The following is a 20731-nucleotide window of genomic DNA, read 5'->3' as shown; positions in this document are numbered from 1 at the left end:
GGCCTGCGTGCTGACACAGAAGCTTTATCTCACAATCCGCTTTTAATTTCATTCTCACATTCTTCGGCACTGGTGAGGCCCCGCCTCGAGTACTGTGTCCAGTTTTGGGCCCCTCACCACAAAAAAAGACATTGATGTGCTGGAGTGGGTCCAGAGAAGGGCAACGAAGCTGGTGAGGGGTCTGGAGAACAAGCCTTATGAGGAGCGGCTGAGGGAGCTGGGGTTGTTCAGCCTGGAGAAAAGGAGGCAGAGGGGAGACCTTATCACTCTCTACAACTGCCTGAAAGGAGGCTGTAGCCGGGTGGGGGTTGGTCTCTTCTCCCAAAGTAACAGGCGATAGGACAAGAAGAAACAGCCTCAAGTTGCACCAGGGGAGGTTTAGACTGGATATTAGGAAAATTTTATACACTGAAAGGGTTATCAAGCATTGGAACAGGCTGCTCAGGGAAGTGGTGGAATCACCATCCCTGGAGGTTTTTAAAAGACGGGTAGACACAGTTCTTAGAGATATGGTTTAGTGATGGTTTTTATCAGTGTTAGGTTGATGGTTGGACTCGATGATCTGAAAGGTCCCTTCCAACCTAGGCGATCCTATGATTCACATTTTGCAGACAGTTTTCACCCGCTCCTGCTTGCCAAGGACAGCTTGTGGACTGCATTAAACATGGGATTACTGTAGGTATTTCCCGTATTTGTGACTGTTTCTGTGCCATAGGGCCTGCAAGGAAACTATTAAAAAAGCCAAAATCAACCAAAAGTCACGCTTCATCAGTCAAGAAAATGAGAACATAATGGATGGATTTCCAGAAAGAAGCGTTGAACTGTAGGTGTGGTGAGCATTCACCAGGGACGTAGGCGATGAATGCCAATTCTTTTTAGAAAGAATAAGTTTTGATTGAAACCTGTTGGCATATGGATAATGCGTAATAGCTGTGAGAGAAACGGCATTGTGTTTTTCTGCTGCCTGCCAGTGCCTCCTACCACTCAGTATATGAAGCTTTTAATCTGTCTGTGAAAGTTTCATAAACATCAGCTAGAATTGTTTAGAGTTAATGAAATGGCCTAATTCCAAAGGTGTCATTCAGACACATGTTGTCATGCAGGGTATTTTAGTGGAGAAAAAAAAAAAGGGGGGCATTTAAAATAAAGAACAAGTTAATTATTACTCAGTTACGTTCACAGTTACCCATAAATTACCATATGAAGCAAATTCTCCCCTGATTTGAATTCAAAGAAAGCTTGTCTTCAGGATAGTTGTCTTGTGGGCTCTCTGTGCCGTAGCTAAAACACAAGGTGAAAATCTGGCACCAGTTTGATCCTCTCAGAGCCCAGTGCTGTCAAAGTTGGAGAATTACCAGTGTCCGAGCAGGCTTAAGTTCAACTCGGGCGAGTTGATGCTGCACAGCAGCGCTGATACACTACAGTAGTGTCAGAGATGACAGAGAGCTGGCTGTCCCCTCATCAACACCTCTTTTACTTTGGGGTAACCCTTTCGGCTACAGGAGGGTTGCTTTTAATTGGGAGGGCTGGTAGGAGGGAAATTAAGAGCATCTCAGCTGCAGGTGGATTCTCAGTTCATCTCTTCTCGGTGCAGAGAAACAGCAGTGGCCAAGAAGGGACCTGAAAAGGAGGATCTGAGGCGAGAGCTGCATGGACCTTTTTAGGTTGTAATGCTGATGTGAGGATGGGTGTCCCTGACAGATGCAGAGATCTGGATGTGACCCTTTCTGATAACACTGTTGCTGCATTAGGTCCCAAATTTTACAGCTGTATAAAGGCTATGCTGGAACATACAAATAAATAGGGAGTCCATTTTTCTACATCCAGTAAACATACTGGTTTTATTTCCAAATATAGTACATCTTATCTTCTTTGCTCAGGGGAAAATGCAAATGCAATATGTAAAAAGATATATATCAAAAAATACATACGTGTATGTCTGTGTATATGTGTATATTTCTTATGTGTTTATATACCCATGTATATATACAGTTTAATGAGGAGCAGAAGCATGATTTTTCATGACTTTGTGTTTCATGACTGAATTATGCTCATTCATACAGTGCACAAGCTTCAACTGAAACTTATTTTGTGGCTGACCACTTACAAGGGCGCTCTCAAAAGTATTCTCAATTGTGTTCAAATGTATGTCTATTACTGTCTTTGAAGAACTACTCTGGTTTTTGCTCTCAATGGGAACATTAATAAGATCTCTTTTTCTACCCAGCCACATGTTTTTTTCAGAAAACTTGTAGGAATTTAAGTTTGCAACTTTTATCCATCTGTCGGAATTTGCTTAAAATTGGTCAACGCATCAAAAAGCTGCAGCATAAAGCATGGACAGGCACAAACAGCAGTCACAGAAACAAAAAAGGACAAATTTGTTTCCGGTACACTTTATAGCTCTTAAAGAAATCTTTGTTTACTATCTTATTAGTTTTGTTTTCTACATAAAGTTCTGGTTCTTTATATATATAAAATATTCTTATATTGCAGACAATCAGGGGCTTTTATTTCTATCCGCTATTAGAGTGTGTCTTGCTTAAAAGTACAGAAGAGCAGTATATCGGATAACACCCACACTCCCTTAATCCATAAATCTGGGTTGAAAAGTTCAGCCTGATTAATTCCTGAATACTTTGTCTGAGATCTGTTGAAGCTGGTCCAAGTTTTTAAATTCTTGAATATCAACACATGGAAATATCTTCTCAGGGGATTAGAAAGAGACCTTAAAACAAAAGCACATTCTGGAATGGGGCAGAAATATTATTCTTTTTCAGGTCAGGCCAGCTGTATCTCTTCTCTAATCTGAATATTTATAAGCTGTAGGAAAGCTGGCAGTTTTATACCCTTGTACAGATTATTGCCAGTTCCCTGTCATGATGATGAAACATTCTCACCTTTTTAAGGCTTCTGAAAGGGGCTTTCCTACTGATTTGCCAGCAGAGTGAGATAGATCGCTTTGGAAGATATGAGACATTTATTTCTCCCAATCTGAGTAAATATAGATTTTTATATCTCTGACCTAGTGATAGAGCGGTAGTATCAGTAACAGTAATATCAGTAATTGGTACTTCTAGAGGTATGGACCAGCAATGTAGGAAATCAAACCTCAGACCTCCTCATACCAGTAAAAAATCCTGTGGCCATGCAATGAGAGTTGCTGTTCTAGTGCAAACTCACTCTGCCAGTGAAACTTTTGTCCCACTTTGAACAGGTCACTTTTGGGCAAGGAGGATGTATATAGGATGAAGTCTCTCTGTAGTAGTCCAACAGACACTTCACTGGATGGCTCAAATATCATCTGTCTTCATTCATTCAGAGTAAATCTGGCATGAACTCCAGTTGTTTTGGTTAATTTAAAAGAAACGCAGGTGGTCACACCTTATTTATGTCAGGTAGGTGTTTCCATGTGGTGCAGCAGTGCATAGCTCAAGCAAGGTCTCTGTGCTCTTTTCTTTGCAACCTTTAGTTAGACTCCACTATCATCATTCTGTATTTAAAAGGCTAATTATTCTGTCTTCTAACTGACTTATTACTTGGGTCAGCGGTAGCCAAATTTTTGTGGTCCCTGATATGGCAGCTTTTCTTGAGCATGTCTTGTCTCTTGATGACAACTGAGTTTTGGTCACTGCAAAGCCAGCAGTGGCTTACTTCCCTCTGACCCAAAGGTAGGCAAAATCAGCTTCTGCCAGCTTTCCAGATCCCAGATGGCCCCAGAGGCAGTTGGGCTATCCTAATGGGTTAGAGGTTCTTCCTAGCGTCAGATCATCAGATCATCCTATGCCTTATGGGAAGAGAGGGGTGTTCTTCCATTTCTATTAACGTGCTTGGTAAAGAAGGGTTTGCCAAATGAAGTGGTGAAGAACAGATACAGGGATCCAGAAAGCATGCTTTCCCACCAAAAGAACCCCCTAGGTAGCTGTTAAGCTGGACTAATGTACCCTTCCAGGTGATAAGACCGTGTCTGAGACCTATGTATCCAGGCTACTCTTTCAAGATTTCTGTAACAAGACACAAATCTTGCATACCTTGCAGTCAGCACCAATAGGTTTTTTGCATTCCTCGCAGGTGTTGGAATAAAGGTTTTCGTAGCATTTCACGCAGTAGGGGCTGTCCTCCCTCAGGATGTACTTCTTACCAAACAGGGACTCTTTGCAGTAGTGGCAGTCAAAGCGTTCAGTCATGTTGGTGTCTGGAGTCCAGCTATCCTGTTAGGAAGACAGAAAGAGGTGCCTGTCAGACTGAGCTACTCTTGACCCGGTCCCCCAAGACAGGTTTGCCAATTCTTGTTTATCACGTTGTACCTCAATTTTAATTCAACTTTCAGCCAGATTAAGGAACACAATAGGAAGAAACTGGACTATAAATTTTGCAGCGCTGGATAATGACAGTAGCACCTCTACTTTAGCCACCCACTGATCCATCTTTGACCAGAGCTAGTGTTAGAGACAAGACAGAGGAATAATTCCCGAGTTTGAAGAATTCACAAGGAATTTGTGAATGTGTTTTGACCGATAGGTCCAAAGCAAGAAGCTGTCTCTGTAGGGGATGGAGGGAGCCAAGTACATTAAGAGGATGAGCCAGCTAATCTTCAGAAGGAGCAACATCTTCTCCAGAAGGCAATACAAAGGTTTGCATTGCTGGTAGACTTTGGTCAGGCATAGGCTATTGGGCACCAGCTTCTGCTCCTTCCTTCTCTACATTCCCAATGAGACAATGCCTGGCAATCATTGCCCTTCAGTGAGACACCAACCCTCCGTCTCCGCTCATGCATGGGACTATGGGCACTGTTAACAGCCGGAGATGTGGGGGTGGTGATTGTACATCTGATTCTTCTCTGATACAGCTGAATGAGTTATCCAATGGCTGTGGCGTATGGGGACACAAATGAGAGCTAGCTACCCTGGTTCAGGCAAAAGTCAAACAATGATTACAGGTGGGGAGAAGCAAGTAGGAGGAACTGCAAATGATATATCACCTTATCTGAATTAGGGACAACTGCTATTTGCTCCTCAGGTCTTGTTACGTCTTCAGCATTTTTTGGATGCACACACAAGCAATGATGACACAAATGACTTTGATTACTTGAATGAATGCTCGTTATTGCCTGGGACAATTTATTTTGGGTTTCATTGGAGTCATCAGCTTCTCTCTTAACGTGAAGCTTGCAGTGTGTGTTGCACCTGAAATCTGTTTGGAGGTTACAGCTGGAGCAGGGCATAGCTGCCTGCTTAGGAAGGGGAATTTCCCAGGAGGAAAGCACATTCCACCTGGACTGCATGATCTTCACTGCCTGCCAGGCCTGATCTCCTCTTTAAGCCACATTTGAACTATAAAGCCTTAAATGTTTTGGGTACTAATGGCTTAAGTGACTACCTCTGTCATTCACACACAAGTGACGTTTACAGCAGCGGCAGTCCTTTTGCCAACTTCAGCTCTCAGTTTTAAACAAAAAATCGTTACTCGCTTAATGTTCTTGGCAGAGGTTGCTCGATTCTGGAGTTTGTCCTCTCCTCCTGGCGGTAGGATTCACCCTTAGGGCATATTGAAATCCTGAGTTCTCCAGGATTTCAGTTTTTATTATTATTTTTTATTCCCCATAGCTGGGGTTTGATTAAGGTTTTATGGTAGTCTGAATGGGCAAAATAGACAAAGTTTGTTTTGATGGCTAGAAAGATTTTTTCCTTTTTTTTTTTTTTTCGATGCTCAGTCAGCTGCTGAACTGTGCTGTGGCTAGCACAGACTAAGGGGTGAGTGCTTTTCTATGTGTGTGAAGTAGGTAAGTGATGGCTCAGCTGCTGGTAAGTCTTTTGAACTCCAACTAACTACTAAAGAAGAAAGAGAGACAAACTACCGAACCCCCAAAACGTGCTTGGAGGAAAAATTCTGACTGCTGGTCGTCTGTGCTATGGACAGCCCAGAAGGAGTAGCAGTCCAGCTGTTTTGACCCTACAGATGCTCTAGGAACTAATTAACTTCCTTATCCCAAAGAGGAGCTAAGAGTATGTTAGATGCTTTTGGTCCTTAAGGAGTAAAGAGGATCATAGGGACTGATAGCAAAAAGAAGGAAAGTAAGAAGGCTGGAGAGAGAAGCTCAATGACAACGCAAAGTTCCCCTCCAGCCTGTCTCCAAGAGCAGTGGCTAGCAATGAAAGTGCAAGGGAGGAGAACAGGGCCGGTACAGAGCGACCTTTCCTTAATAACTGCTTCCAGCAAGTTAGTCTCCTCTTGAAGCAGAGGTGCAATCTTTACCAACATGTTTAAAAGGTGATGATGGATTTATTTTCCCCTCCATTTTGAGCCTGTTTACACCCCCAGCCTACATAATGCATTTGTACTTCCTATGAAAGAACTAGAGAGGACTTAATTTCCTTCAAGGACTAATTTCAGCAAAATGAATGGAGTCAGAGCAGTATAAACTGGTACGTGTATGTGTGTATGTCTGAGTCTGAGAGGAGTGATAGCTTTGTCCAAACAGTTTGTGTTGTGAAATCTGTATTTTTTACCAGACTTTATTAGATATTTTTTTCCAAATGACAGGAACTGGTTGCACAGTTGATTTGCATTATTACTAAGTTAAAGTGTGAGCAGGGACCATATATGAACTTGCATTTTGCAACTTTCTTCAGAATTAGTTCTTTCTAGCTGTGAATTAGAAGTAGATGTGCAATACTGAAAAGTGAAAAATTTCTCTGCCATCAAGATGTGTAAAAGCAAAACAACATAAAAGTGTGATTCCTTTACAGGTTTATACTATTTCTATCCTTCATCCAAAGCTGTTAAATTTAAAATATAGAAGTGGTTTGTGACTGGAAGAAAGACTCAGAGGTGGATGTTCTAGTCTCTTGGTCACAGGAGATTTCTTCTTGAGTGCTGTATTATTTTCTGGGTGCTTTTCACAGGAGCAGAGGCAAGCACTATTTAATGGAACAGCCACTGACACCGTTTTAGAAAATAACTGGGCATTTTCTTCCCTTTCCTGAAAGGGATCTAATTTTGTTAAATGTGCTTGAAGATTGTCTCCCTGAGCAGGGAGAAGCAGACCTGATTTCTGTGTCCCAAACAGATTTAGGGGTGAACTCTACTCTGTGAAGGCACTGAAGGGGCAGCTCTGGATGGGGTTCGAGGCACAGCTACAGAGATCTGAGAAATTAAAGGACAAGAAAGGCAAGTTTCCAAGATCTGCATTTTGGTTTTAAAGTCGTGTGAATCTTTTATTGCATCTGGCACAAATTTCAGATCCAATATCTCTTAAAGTTAGGAATTCGGGTTCATGTGGTTTCATTCAGAAAGCTGGAATTCAGGGTGAAGCATCCCAAATTCCAGGCTGCTTAGATTTGGGCCTTGGATTGGATCTCACAATCTGCTATGTGATATTTTGAGGGTATTTAACTTTTTTCTTTCCTTCTCTGGAGAGAAGAAATTACATATAAAGTAATCATGGGACCTATCTACTGAAGAATTAGCAGGAATGTCAAACAAATCGTTTCACTTTTGTCTTACAAACAAGAAATCTGAAATCATACTGAGGAATGTTTTTGCCTGTCACTTGGTGCCACGTGGTCCTCTACATTGCCAGTTTGTTGGTTCCTGTCATATGCAAAAATCCTGCTTAGCTTCAGTGCAGATTTTATGCACTGCTTTGGGCTTTAAGAAAAAAACAGCAACAAAAGACTCTTACAGTTGTGGATGGACACAAATTGCAACTCAACCTCCTTGCCATTGATCTATTTCTTCCTCTTGTGTTTGATGCTTGTTGACTGTAAAGCTTTGTCAGCCAGCAGCTCGTTTTTATTATACCTCTTTGCGGTACCACAAGGTCTTTAGATTTTATTGCAGTGGTCGTTTTATACTTATGCTTTTTCAGATTGCGCTCAATATTATCATGAAGGAGAAATTGATTTTTCTGCCATACAGTCTCCCTCCTACAACATTAGATATAACAAGTACATCTCCAAAGGGAAAAGAGCTTTCCATTGCATGCCCAAAAAAGAAGTTACAGCTTATGCCAAATGTTAGCACTACCCACGTTGTGTCTTCCAGAAAGTAAGAATTGGTGTGAAAATTACCAAAAAGTTAGTAGGCTGACTTAAAAACTATGCTTCTTTCCACTTCTTCTCCTGTTTGCTCACACAGTCTCATTTTACTAGCAGTAATTGTTAAAGTTATCATATTACTTGTTATCATAAAGTTAAAAGTTATCTTAAAGTTATCATACTAATTGTTAAAGTTATATTATTAGGGCTCATAATGTCATTATGAAATCATCTGGTGTTGCCCCATCCCGTGACAGTGTTGGCTACTGGAAAGAGGACTAGCTGCCACAGACCTTGCCTGCTTTTTCAACTCCGTCTGCAAGTCTCAGATGTTCTGCGCATCTTTTCTTTCAACCCCTCTTAGGCGGTGTTGAACACTGAGCACAAGAGAGAGAAAGAAGCCAAGGGAAACTGTCTAAAAAATGTAGGAGTTGTTTAGTTTACTCAGTGAAGTGAAGCTCTCATCTCTTGTAACAGTATCCGGAGACACAGATTTAAGCCCCTGTAGAGGCCAAAGGGGGACATGCTACTGACCTCAGTTAGGTCATTAGGACTGGGGGGGGTCTACCTGTGTGCCCCTGCAGCAGGATGTTCTGTTGGTCACCTGCACAGGAAATAAAAGGTCTTCAGCGAAACCCATCTTCCTCCAAGATGTACACACATTTCTCTCACCTGACTTTTTTCCAGAAGAACTGTGCACATGGAGAATTTTCTCTCTATTTATTTTCCTTCCTCCGAGAAAGGAAGATTTGTGTCTGGCAACTCCAGTGACATAAGCCATGCAGGTCTAGAGCATTTGGAAACAATTTATGCTGATGTTCCAAAGGCTAAAATGCAAAGATTTATGATATCCTTTGCAACTATGAACTAGCAGTTCAAACTATGCTGGTCTTTCTGGCAAGAGGCGGTTATTTTCCTGTAACTTAGCAGCTATTGCCACATTTGTTATCTATCATCTTGTTTCAGCAACTAATCATTTTTGCAGACCAGGCCATAGTGCCATGCAAGCAGAGAGAGGGGAAAGCTAATTTTATTTCTTTTTAATTTACTTTAGGAAAAGAAGAAATGACCATTTGCCAGTAACACTAACAAGAAGAAAAATGAAGTAACATACAGTCAGAGTCCACCTGAACTTGAGGAGTTAGCTAGAGTAGATGAACACCAGAAACACCCAAAGCATACAGCCTGTGTGTTTAGTTTTATAAAACACATTAAGAGGCAGTAGCGCTCTTTCTTTGTCTGGGCAGGTATAGCTTATGCTTTTCTTCATGGCATGAGTGCCCGCAGATACCGTGACAGAGCAGAGGGAGAGCAAAGGGAACGTGAATACTTGGAGGTCTAGCTGGCCATAGGGCAGGTGTTACTTGGATCCCTGACCCCCCAGCAGCAGGCTCCTGGCCATGGGATGGATGCAGAACAGCCAGGTCTCCCTCCATGGGCCACAGGAAGATGTTTGCTTCCTTATGCTTAAAGATGGCCAATGCAAAAGCTAACCAGGTGCTGAGAGGCAAGTGGTGCCCAGCTCATCCTGCGGGAAGCCCAGCCAGCCGCTCTTCCCTTCCACAGGACCTCTGTCCCAGCCAGTGGCTACTGGGTTACTGCTGCATGAAGGTGCATTTCTCAATTAAAGAGAAGAAATGGAAAATACTTTTGCAAGGTTATTGAGACACTGAACCTTATTACTATGACTTGTTCATACCATCATCTTTGCACAGGTCCTTAAAAAGGAGAGTCATGATTACTTTAAGGAACAAGTTGTTGGGTATCCCTGTATCCTGTGATGTGGGGTTTATACTAAGCTTGTAAATAAAACAAGGATGCTTAGACAGATGCGGCTGTGCTTTTTAATTTTTTTAAAATTGAGAAGAAAGTGACAGCCTTTTTCTCTTGCTGCTGCTGCGGAAGAACGATTCAAAAGAATTTGGCACTTTGTCTTCAAGAAATCAAGGCCTTATAACATAATATGTCATTGCTCTCTCAGAGCAGCCCTGTTAACAAGCCCAGACTGCTTTATCAGTGTCCACATTAAGGTTAGGATATTGGAAATATCTAATTACAGAGGTGTTCATTGCTGCTTCTGAAGGTTTTAGACTCAGACTAGATATTCATAGATCTCCTAGAAGCTCCCCAGCAAAAGCCAGGAAAACCTGGTTTGATGTTTGAAAGTAATAGTAAAAATGAAAAACAATAAAAATCAAACCCCAATAAAGAAACCTCTTCCTAAGTATCCCACTCAGGCCCTTCTGTATACATGCTAAATATTAAAAACGATTTATAAAAATCTTTATTGGACTTTTTAAAGTTACCTTAAAACGTTCTTCAAAATCACAGTGAGGTTTTTCCAGCTACTCAGCTTCCTTGTGCATGGCTGACTTACTTTGCCTATGGTATAACATTCCAATGTCTCTTTTTTAAGTACTTCAGAGCAATTTTCTAAGCAGACGGACTGCATTAACATGTGTAGATAACCAAAGCATACCTGGTTCCTGTCTGGATTGCACAGTCAGCCTATCATGAATTGGGAAGTGGATAGTCTGCTATTTAAGATTGTTTTCCTTAACATAATATTAATAACAACTGAAAATGTTTCTCATGTGGTAAGGCTCCTCATGCGCCTGGCTAAAGTAATCCCAGTTACAGTAGTGGAGAAGGAACGCTCCAGTTGTGGTTTCTGCGTGGTTTGTTGTGTTTGGCAGTCAATAAGGACCCGCTCCAGTTTAGAGCCACTCCAACAGTGGTAGAGCAAGCACCGGTGGTAGTGACTTCAGAGGCCACAGAAGAACTGAGCACTGACACTTTGAAAGTGTCCCCCACACGATTTACACTATGATTTTCTGAGGCTGATATTGAAATGACTGGAGGATGTATGGTCTCACCAACATTCCTGCATACATTTCAATTACAAAAGGCGCCTATTGAAATAGCACAGAGCATGACTCTTAAATCTACCATAGCAAGGAAGAGCACAGTTCAAGCGGAAAGGCTTGCTCTTATTTTCTATTTTAAAGCCTCTTGAAACTGCTGTTTTCGTTCTTTCTCTTGCAAAATAAGCAAAGGCTTACTCAAAGAGAAAGTTCAAATACTTGGTATCACTTAAGCATAGGAATTTGTACGTCTAATAAGAGCATTTAAGCACATAACAGAAAATGACAGAGGAGAAAAATAATATAAGGTTAATAAAACCGATTGTTATCTCTAGCCCTACCCTACAGAAATAATGTAAAAGCTAAATGACTGCAGACACTAAACTCCAATGGAGTTTAATCCTAGAGAAATTAGATCCGAAGATAAAAATACCTAGAAAATGCCACGTGCTACCATGCAATGACATTTCTGAATTCTCCTATATTTTTGAAATCCTGCGTAATATAATCCAGGGCACAAAACAAGAACAATGTCCCAAATATTCTATGTTTCCTTCTTTCTAGAAAGTACAGAAGCAAAACTGGGAGGACCCCATGGAGGAAAAATACTTTGTTATTTGTCCTGGCCTCTCGCAGAACAGCTCTGGGTCCCTCCGTCTGGTTTACAGAGGCAAGACCACAAAGCCCCTTTCTGTCTAAGATAATTGGCATGCGTGGTGATTTGGAGGATCAGTTAATGTACGTCTTTCAGCTACCATATAAAACTACTGTAGCAGCAAATGCCTCAGGGCTGTGGGGCCTCCGTACTTCTCCGCTCAGCTGCTGTGCCATTGGCTTTCCAAAATGTGGCAGAGGTGGCTGCTTAAACCTTAGAGGTACCAGTTCAGCTGGGCCCATCTTAGCAAAATAGATCGATTACACCTGGGTGAAACCAGTTTGGTCCAACTTGTTTGCTGGGGTTTCGGAATGGAGACTGGGCACAGAGAGCAAAGAGATCAGCTATTAATGTTGAGTCCAAGGACCTGCGGTGCATGAGAGATGCAGGAGCAAGCACAGAAAGACACAGAGAGCCTGGGAACATGGACACAGGCAATCTTTTTGTGGGTGAGATCCTTTCTGACTGAAGAAGGAAGGTGTTGGGTCCAGCATGCACAGGGATGCGCAGCATAGCATGGAGAGGGGGATTCATCAGAGGTGGGATTCTGGTCTCTGAAGATAATTTTGGTCGAAATCTCAAGACTCCTTCAGAGCAATGACAAAATAGAGCTAGGTAAATGCTTACAGGTATTCTACGGTTTTATGCAACTCGCTACTTTTATTACGCAATATGAAGTAAAGGGTGGTAGGTTTTGAGCTCTTGTGCCTGTGCTTGCCAAGGGTCTAGAACTACCTCCCACCACCAAAAGTGCAACCTTAGGCCTGGCTCTGCTGTGGTGGTTATATTTGCAACTTTAAAGTTGAAAGTTTGCTGTGAAAGGGAGAGATGAATATTCTTACATCAGTGTTATGCTCACCTACATTCCTCTTACAGCATATGCTATAAGTACAGTAGCCATTTAGCATTGTAGTTAATATTATTCAACATAATATAGAAGGGTATGTGAAAAGGATAATTAGGACCATAACTTTTTCACCTGGCATGAGTGTTTTGATGCTCAGCCTTAAAAGAAGCCTCTAGTGGTTTTTAATCAAACACTTTCTCTATATATAGCTAATTAGTATTGTTGAAATGTTAATGTTTCAGTGGCTGTCAGAGTATCCAAGATTTATTTCCATGAAACCTGTCATTACCCTGCCATTTCACACCCTCACTTGGGGTCAATCTGCATCACAAATAACTGTGCATATGTAAATGAAACATTAAAATTACACAATTAGAATTAATCAGTCTAAAAATGCAAATTATGAGATCCCCAATCTCTGAAGCAGTACCCAAGCGAGGGAAGGTGACTGCCTACAACGCTACACCATCCAGAGTTTCTCTGAAGATGCTGAGGACTGATTTATCCATCAGAGAAACATGAATGAGCCTCAGACCTGCATGTAACCAGTCTGTGGGGACCTTGAGAGATCGGCAGCATGCTGGCCAGCAGCAATGGCCACTACTTCAGTTTTCAGCCTGATTTTCATGGAGAAGAAACCATTTCTTCTGGCTGACTGTGTCAAAATTTACCTGACCCTCCCTTAATTCTGAGTGTCCCTGACCCCTGTGAGGCGAGTCAAGGAGGTGAGGACAACAGCAGGTAGGACTCGGCTCTCGGGCTCAGGGCTCAATGCCCTGGAGAACTGAGCCAAGAGTCGCTCATGTGAATATAGGTCTTTACAGCCCTCCTCAGCCCTTTCTTTTTTGGATGAAAGCTGTAATTTGAAGTGCAATGCAGAAAATATCACCTGCCCTTACAATTGCATGAGTTGCACTTTGTCACCAACTTTTGGGGGTTTTTTGGCTCCTGATGCTTAAAGCGTGATGAGATCCCGGAGGACTGTATTGTGTGTGGTTGAAGAGTTGTCTTATTTTTTTCTAATGCAAAGTGTGCCAGCTAGGAGTGCTGATGTCTGTATGGACAGGAAAGAAGTGATTTCAGGGAACGAGCTTCCCTAGACCTCCTTAAGAAACCATATAATCGTAGATAGGAAACAGAGCCTTATCTGTATCCAAGTACTTTAGTTAGGAATCACCATTACGTGCTCTTCATGGCAGGAGTTTTGCATATACAAACAATATCTGACACAGTATAGCTGCTGCTATGTGATAACAGTGATCTCACAAAAATTAGTAATATTTTGCTATAAATCCCAGCCACCTGGAAGTGACTACTTGGTATTTGCATCCGTAGCACTGCTGATTCCCATGGGGGCATATTAGGCAGAATGGTGAGAACTGAAAATAAGTATATTCTACCCCAGCACTTCTGCCATCTTGGGATCTTTTAAGCTTTCTCAAAAGGCCTCAAGAACTGGTCCATGCCCCAGCCTCAGGCCCGCTAGCCAGGTGGAGATCTGAGGTGGGAACCCCAGGTGACTTTCACAAATACGATTTCTCAGCAGTAGCCATTTGTGTCCTTTCAGCTGCCCCCTCACTTCAACCACGTGCTGGCTCGGAAGGCAAAGATCATTATCTCCATTATGGCTAGGGTAAAAGGTAGTTTTATTGGTGTTCCGGTCAGACTGTGGTTACAGTAGTGCCACTATAACAGTGTTTGGAACCGAATTTTCAATAAACATAGTACCTCATATCCTTTCTTTTAATTTTCTCCAAATGTAGTCAAGAATATACACAGGCTCTGTAGACAGCAACCTTTAGAGTGCATCCTTTCCCAGTTACATGTACAGGGGCAGAAACAAAGAGAAATTTTTCCAAAATTAAAAAATAAAAAAGAGAGACTATTTTTCTGCCTTCCAAATGTAAATGCCACCTGGCAAGTTTACCATCTGGCTGATAAAAGGCACAGAAGATTACAGCCAGGAAGCGGGGAGTCCCATAAATGTATGAACTGATGAAAATAGGGTTCATAACAGGAACCAAATGGCAACCTTAGTTATAACATTCCTTCACATTCAGATGCACGTGGGTATGTAATAACACACGCCCTTCTGTTGGTCCCTTCTAGGACAATTCCTATTTAAGACAGCATACAAATATGTATAGCCAACAATAAGTGTTATAGCTACTGACCGTGGCAATCTCAGTGTCAATCAGCAGTCTCAGTTAATGCGCCTCTAGATAGGAGTCACAGGAGTAACAATAACAGACTGACTGCCGCTGGTACGTAGATTTTATAACGTTTGGTTTCTTGTGACTATGTGTGTCTCTCTACACAGCAAAGCTGAAATATGCAGGTATCTGGTGAACTAAATAAAAGCCATATCCCTTTAGGGAAGTAGAAAGTTTAGAACAGCCGTTAATGCAGACAATGAAAGTTAGTATTTCCTTTATTGTGTACACAGAGAAATCCATGTTAGATGGCATACATTAAGGACCTGGGTTATTGTGGCTTCACACACATGCACACAGAGAGAAGCAGGGAAGGAAGGGATTCAGAGCTATTAATTGTGATTTGTGTTCTAATTTATTCTCTCCACATATAAAGAAGAAATAGGATGCTGATGGCTCCCTGTTTTTCCCGTACACAATCTGTCCACAGTGTTTGCCCACAAAGAGGAAAGGCTACCTTTGTTTCATGTGCATCTGCTCTCGCTACAATGCAAAAATCCTCCTTTGTTGAGCTCGGCAGCAGGAGTGTGCACGGAGGTGTAAGGAATCTCAGACCTCAGCTTCTACTTTTTATCGCCTCCCCAGTGGATTACACACGCAGCACAATACAGTCATTAAAAATAGTTACACATGAAATGACCCAGCGCCTCATCAGCTCGCTGATGTGTCACTTTATGGACGGACATGCAGCAGTAATTGCTCTGATCAGAAATTTGTCTTTTTCTCCTCTTCACGCCCCTCGCTGTGTTCTCAGGAGAAAGGGGGGACCGGCAACCTCTCTCCTCGCATCCTTACCCAACAACCCACTGGGGCATTAAACAACCCTCTCCTCCTCTCTGCACCCTTTGTCTCAAGCGACACCTTCAAAGATATATATTCCGTGGGTAGTGGGGAGGGGGAAAAAAAGGGATATTTACTTACAGAGCAGTGGCGGGCAGTTAATGTCACCTCCTGGGCCAGGGACAGGGGGTCACATCCATTAACAAATGTGTAAGGAGCACACCGGCCTGCTTGCAGAGGAGAGCTGTACAGCCGGCTGGGGGCTTTCTACCGCCTGCGAAGAGCGGCTCTTCCCATTTCAGCTCCGCAGTCGGTGTTGTGTGGAAAGAGGCTGCTGCCTTCCCCAGCCTAGTGAAACCCCTCTCTATCATTTTACCATATAAGGAGACAAAAGCATCGGAGACACTCATTCTTTTAGGCGCTCTGCAGCTGGCATTCGACACTTTCTCTAGTCCAAGGGTGTCGATACTTCCCCCTCCTAAACATCTTGTCTTTCTTGGCCCCCTTCCTAAAAGGAGCCCCCCCCGCCCCTCCCTCCTCCAGCCTTTGTTTCTCTAAGCCCCTGATGCTTATTAATAACGTAGCTTTGCTAAACCCGAGGGATCGCGCTTTACAGAGGGAAAGGTTGTACAGCAACTCAAACCCAAACGTTTGTAAAGGCTCTTCACCTGTCTGAGAGAATAAAGTGTTTGATTAAAATTGGTAGGAGGCTTTATTCGCTTTGGCTGTTTTGCCTGCTTACTGCCCTGCCCAGAGAAGAGTGACACAAGCTGTCTGTCTCTACTCCTTCGTGGAGAGGTGCACACGTTTTTCTGAGGAGCAAGTGTGCAGGCATTTCTTCACAAGTGTTCAGAGCCCATTCTTGTTTCTCTCCACCCACCCTTCTTTCTTTCCAAGTTCCCCCCATAGTGAGGAGGAAAAAGAAGAAAAGCAGGGGAAATCAATGAAACAAACAAAAAAATCCCCTTGTGCAAGAGAAACCTAAAGGAACAGGTTGTCTTAGCACACGCTCGGGACCCAACGGAGAGCCCTGCCAGTGGGCACATGTTAAAGACAGGGGGAACCATTAATCCTCCTCTAACCAGGAACTAATTTTTCTGCTACAAAATCCAATTTCATCTATCACCCGTTCTAACAGAAACACATTCTGCTAATCAAAACAGTGAGGGTCTTGGGAAACTTCCCAGAAGGAAGAATTTGGACCAGAAGCACATGGGAGATGTCTGCTCACTGCCATTTGAGGGGTAGGGTGGGGAGGCAATTCAGGGTGATGCTTCAGTAATGACTGGCGCTTGCCAAAGGGAGGTGCTTTAATTTGAATGCTTTCAGTCTTAAGAGGAACCAGTAGGATAAAAAATGTAAAGCCCATTAGCGCGAGGCAGTGTTGGTCTTGTTTAGCATCCAGACGATGCAAGGTAGTCCAACGTCCTTCTGCGTTGGACACGGGGTGGTGGTATTTGGGCAATGGTGCAGGTGTGCGTATGGGTTGGCTAAGAGTTTCTCCTGCAAAACAAATGTGTGCCAGAGCCCTGACCTGTACTTACTGTCCCCTTGTGCACTCAAATGTTAATCATTCATTCATTTGGAATGGGGATGAAATGTGTTAGTTGGTCTCAGTGCTACTCAAAATCTACAAAAGCACAGACAGGATAAAGTGGTGGGAAAGGGCCATTCCTAGTTCTTCTACAAGGAGCAAAACCTCCTTGACAGATGTGAGTTATTTTGATGACTAGCAATGCTTGTGGATTGATCTGTCTGATGCTGCAGCCTTTGCAGTTGTGTTTTCTGAAAACACAGGCATTGTGCCCCGGAGGACCAAACATGTACGTGTGGGATTAAGGAGTTTGATTCTATGGCAATTGAATCTTATTTAAATCAAAGCTGCTGCACTCCCCAGCCACACGTCCCTGGCTCCTCCCTTGCATTTTCACTGGCACTGGAAGATGAGTTAACCAGACAGTGAGCAATTTTCAGTGACCCCTTTAGCTACCATGGAGCTGCACCAATGTCTTGGAAGAGCTGCTGGTTGGGTTTCCAGCCCCATCGCTGGCTTGCTTGTTGCCCTTGGACAAGACATGGCATCTTTCTGTTCTTTAGTTTCAGTGTCTGTAAATATAGAGCTCAGGACAGCCAAACACTTGTGTGAGTTGTTAGCAAATATACAAAGGGATAGTTAGCGCATAATCATAATAATCATAATAATAAAAACAACAACAATAATAACAACAATAATGATGTTTCTTTCTTTTATATTAAACTATCGCACAGTGCAACGATAATCATTAATTTCCATCTTAGTTACAGTTCTTGCCTCAGCTCTGATTTAGAAGTACATGTAAAGAAGAAAAATGGGCCCTGAAGGTGATTAGATTTGGGCTATTTGAGTCAGTTTATTTCTAAACCTTTCTAAAACAAATTAAATATTCCAAACACGTTATTCGATCTTTTTTTTTTTTTTTTTAATTTCCATGAGATTTTCATTCCCCTATCTGTCCATTGACAGCCACTACAGCAACTCTGCCAGAGATTTTTTGATGTGACCTGCTGGAATACAAGTGTTTTCCACAATTTCAAATTGAACTATATACTGGCTCCAGCTGAAATGGTTCAGTTTAACTGTTGCAGGTCATGGGCTGACTTTAGGAAGATAAGTTCATTTTTGACCGATTTAATCTAACATCTCTGGCTCCTTGAAGGCAGAAGAGCCTCTGCCAATTTAAAGCCCGACGATCTGTGGGCTCACTGTGGGACTTGATGCTCAGCAGCCTCATCAAGACTGCACGGAGCTGCGAAAGGGATGAGGGAGCGTTAAGGGGCAGCTCCTTCCCTCATGCCAGGATGTGGTGCATGCACTCCATCAAACGCTGTAAGGCATGGCAGGGGGATCCTCTGACCTCTTATCCTCCTTCAGTTGGCCCACCCCTGCTCACTTCAACTTTTTGTCTGATGAATAAATATTCATCAATCAAGTAATTGGCAAAAACCCCCACACCCTCTTTCCCACCACCATCAAATCCACCGAGGGGAAGAAAACCAATTTTCCTTAATGGTAATTAAGGAAAGGGAGATGGAGAGGAAAAAGCAGGGGCTTTTTTCACTGGCAAATGTGATGTTTAAGTGACTCACTTTGCATTATTTTATTTTATTTTTACTTCATTGGTTCTCAGATTAGCCCAGTATAGATCAGCCATCTTCAAGGCTCCAGAGGAGACAATGCAATGAAAACAGGGGGCGACGTTTCTAATCGGGTGCCTAAATTTAAGGTTGAAAATACAAGTACCATTCAGTGCCTTCCTGTGATTTAGAAACATACCCTATGGTTTATGTATTCCTCATATATGTATCATTTACGTAGCATATATTGCTTGTTCTTCAGTGGTCTGTGTGCTTTAATGGGTTTGATTCTATGTGGAGAAGGCCATACCTCACGTATGGGAAATAAGATGGAAAAAGTATCATTTTCATAGCAGGACTTCTCAATGATTTAACTAATCCTTCAGAAATCTCACTTCAGCTACTGGGTTGATGCCGGAATAACTACCATTTCAGCACTTACCTCCTTTGCTGGATGAAAAGAATGAACAAAGAAAAACAGTAGAAAGAGACAGCTGGAAGTGGAATACTTCTATTTCCCCTAGTTTGAGTTACAGAGAAATTTAATGTCTCTGAGAGGTCAGGGGAGGTGGAAAGCTACACTTTTTGGTTTGAAAATGGCTAATCTAATGACTGATTCCTTCCACCGCTATTTTATCCTGGAAACTGTTAAGTTACGTTATCAGAATTCAACAAATCCCTTTCCGATGCTGGAACCTGTTTAATGCAAACTTCCATCAAATACGAGAGGGTGCATTTAGGACAACTGATGTTTTTGGTGTTACTCTTTTGGAAGTAGTATAGACTCATGCAGACGTTGCACTTTAGTTCATTAAACCTAAAATAACAGCCAGGCAATATTAAATCTTCCTGAAATTTCATTCTCATAAGATGGTCTCTATTATGTAGCTTTCCCCAAGCATATGAGGAATATGCAAAGTGTAAATAGATATTTTTTAATGTGTGTCTTCTCTCCCCATTCTGTCTTCCGGTCACAAGGCTTTTTGCAAAATTCTGATCTCCCTTTCTTCCCCTAGGTGACTCGATCCTCAGGTAGAAATACTCAGCAAGTAAGAAATACCAGATTTTCACAGATCCTGATGAAGGAATCACAGATACCTTTGGACTATCCATTAAAACCACTGCAGCCAAGGCAGATGGGGAACTTAACATGATGTGAAATTCTATCTGGTTTGGGCTGATGCAAGACTTCTTCGATTTTGGGGAAGGTGTTTAGCCTAAGTTAGTGTGAAAAGCTGGTGTTTTAGAAACTCCAATCTAATCCGGGAAAAAAATGTCTCCTTGTTTGCTTTCTTAATGTGTTTGGATAGTTTTCACATACAGTCTTAAACAATTTTCTTCAGAGAATTTAGAGAAAAGTGCCATGGATCAGTAGCACTGAAGAACTTCTGGTTTTGTATAAGAAAAGTTATCTTCAGAAGGATGATATATTTCTATTTGATAGGATAGACGATACTGACTCAAGTTGAAGGCTGTTTCCGTGATAGCACGGTCTGGGATGGAGTTAAAAGCAGTTTAGACCATTATGGTCAGTTTGGTTAAAGATTTCATTCAGTTTTTAAAGTTAGCCAGGACATCCTTTACTATCCTGTTAGCCCCAGTTTCATTCAGAGAAATGTGTCTCCTGAAAAAGAGATCTCAAAGTGAACGTGGCAGTGGTCAACTGGTCAACATATGGTTTGCCACTCTCTATGTAATTGCTCCTATGCCCCTTTCTCCATGGACAATTGAGATGTAGAGACAGTTTTCAATGGATGACCCAGACAGAAAGACAGCTATGTCCCTTCTGTTGCTGCTTTCCTCTATCTCAGCTGAGCAGACAAACAGCTCCTGACACTGATGAGCAGTGGAGCATGAATTGAAGGGATCACAGGGGAGAAGGGTAGTGGTGCTCGAGGAAGGAGCAGACAGCACATGAGAGCAAGCTTCAAGGAGCAAGCCAGGGTTTTAAGGAACTGTTATCTGCTAAGGAAAAGCCCTCTTGAGTTGAATTTTCAACATTTTGGAAAGCTGCGACACCATGTTACAGGACTAACAAGTCTTTCACTGTACAAGCAGCATCGTCAGAAGAGCCATCACAGGTCCTCATGGATTAAAAGAAACTATAAAAACCATTGCAGATAAAGGAAGCTCACCAAACAGTACCCCAAGCTGCAGGTATCTGGGCCGTGTGGGCCAACTACCCTGGAGAGCCCTTACCAGGATGCTAACCAAGTGGA

At 42.4% G+C, this 20731-nt stretch overlaps 1 protein-coding gene across 2 annotated transcripts in view; it reads right to left on the bottom strand.

Moving 5' to 3' along the window:
* The window catches only part of FHL2 (four and a half LIM domains 2), a 43282-nt gene that overhangs the window by 11021 nt on the left and 11530 nt on the right, over positions 1-20731 (bottom strand). Inside the window, exons 1-2 of one of the 2 annotated variants that reach the window (XM_054200494.1) lie at positions 15540-15690; positions 4032-4211 (exon numbers count right to left, since the gene is read on the bottom strand). In XM_054200494.1, the coding sequence (XP_054056469.1) occupies positions 4032-4187 (156 nt within the window). In that variant the 5' untranslated portion in view covers positions 4188-4211; positions 15540-15690. Of the gene's footprint in view, positions 1-4031; positions 4212-15539; positions 15691-20731 lie in introns of those variants that run through there. The other variant, XM_054200484.1, reaches the window with a different exon arrangement.

Source organism: Rissa tridactyla, chromosome 1 (genome assembly GCF_028500815.1).
Source record: "Rissa tridactyla isolate bRisTri1 chromosome 1, bRisTri1.patW.cur.20221130, whole genome shotgun sequence".
NCBI classification, from domain to species: Eukaryota; Metazoa; Chordata; class Aves; order Charadriiformes; family Laridae; genus Rissa; species Rissa tridactyla.
Note: the sequence above shows the minus strand (reverse complement) of the source record. Positions and strands in the feature narration are given on the sequence as shown.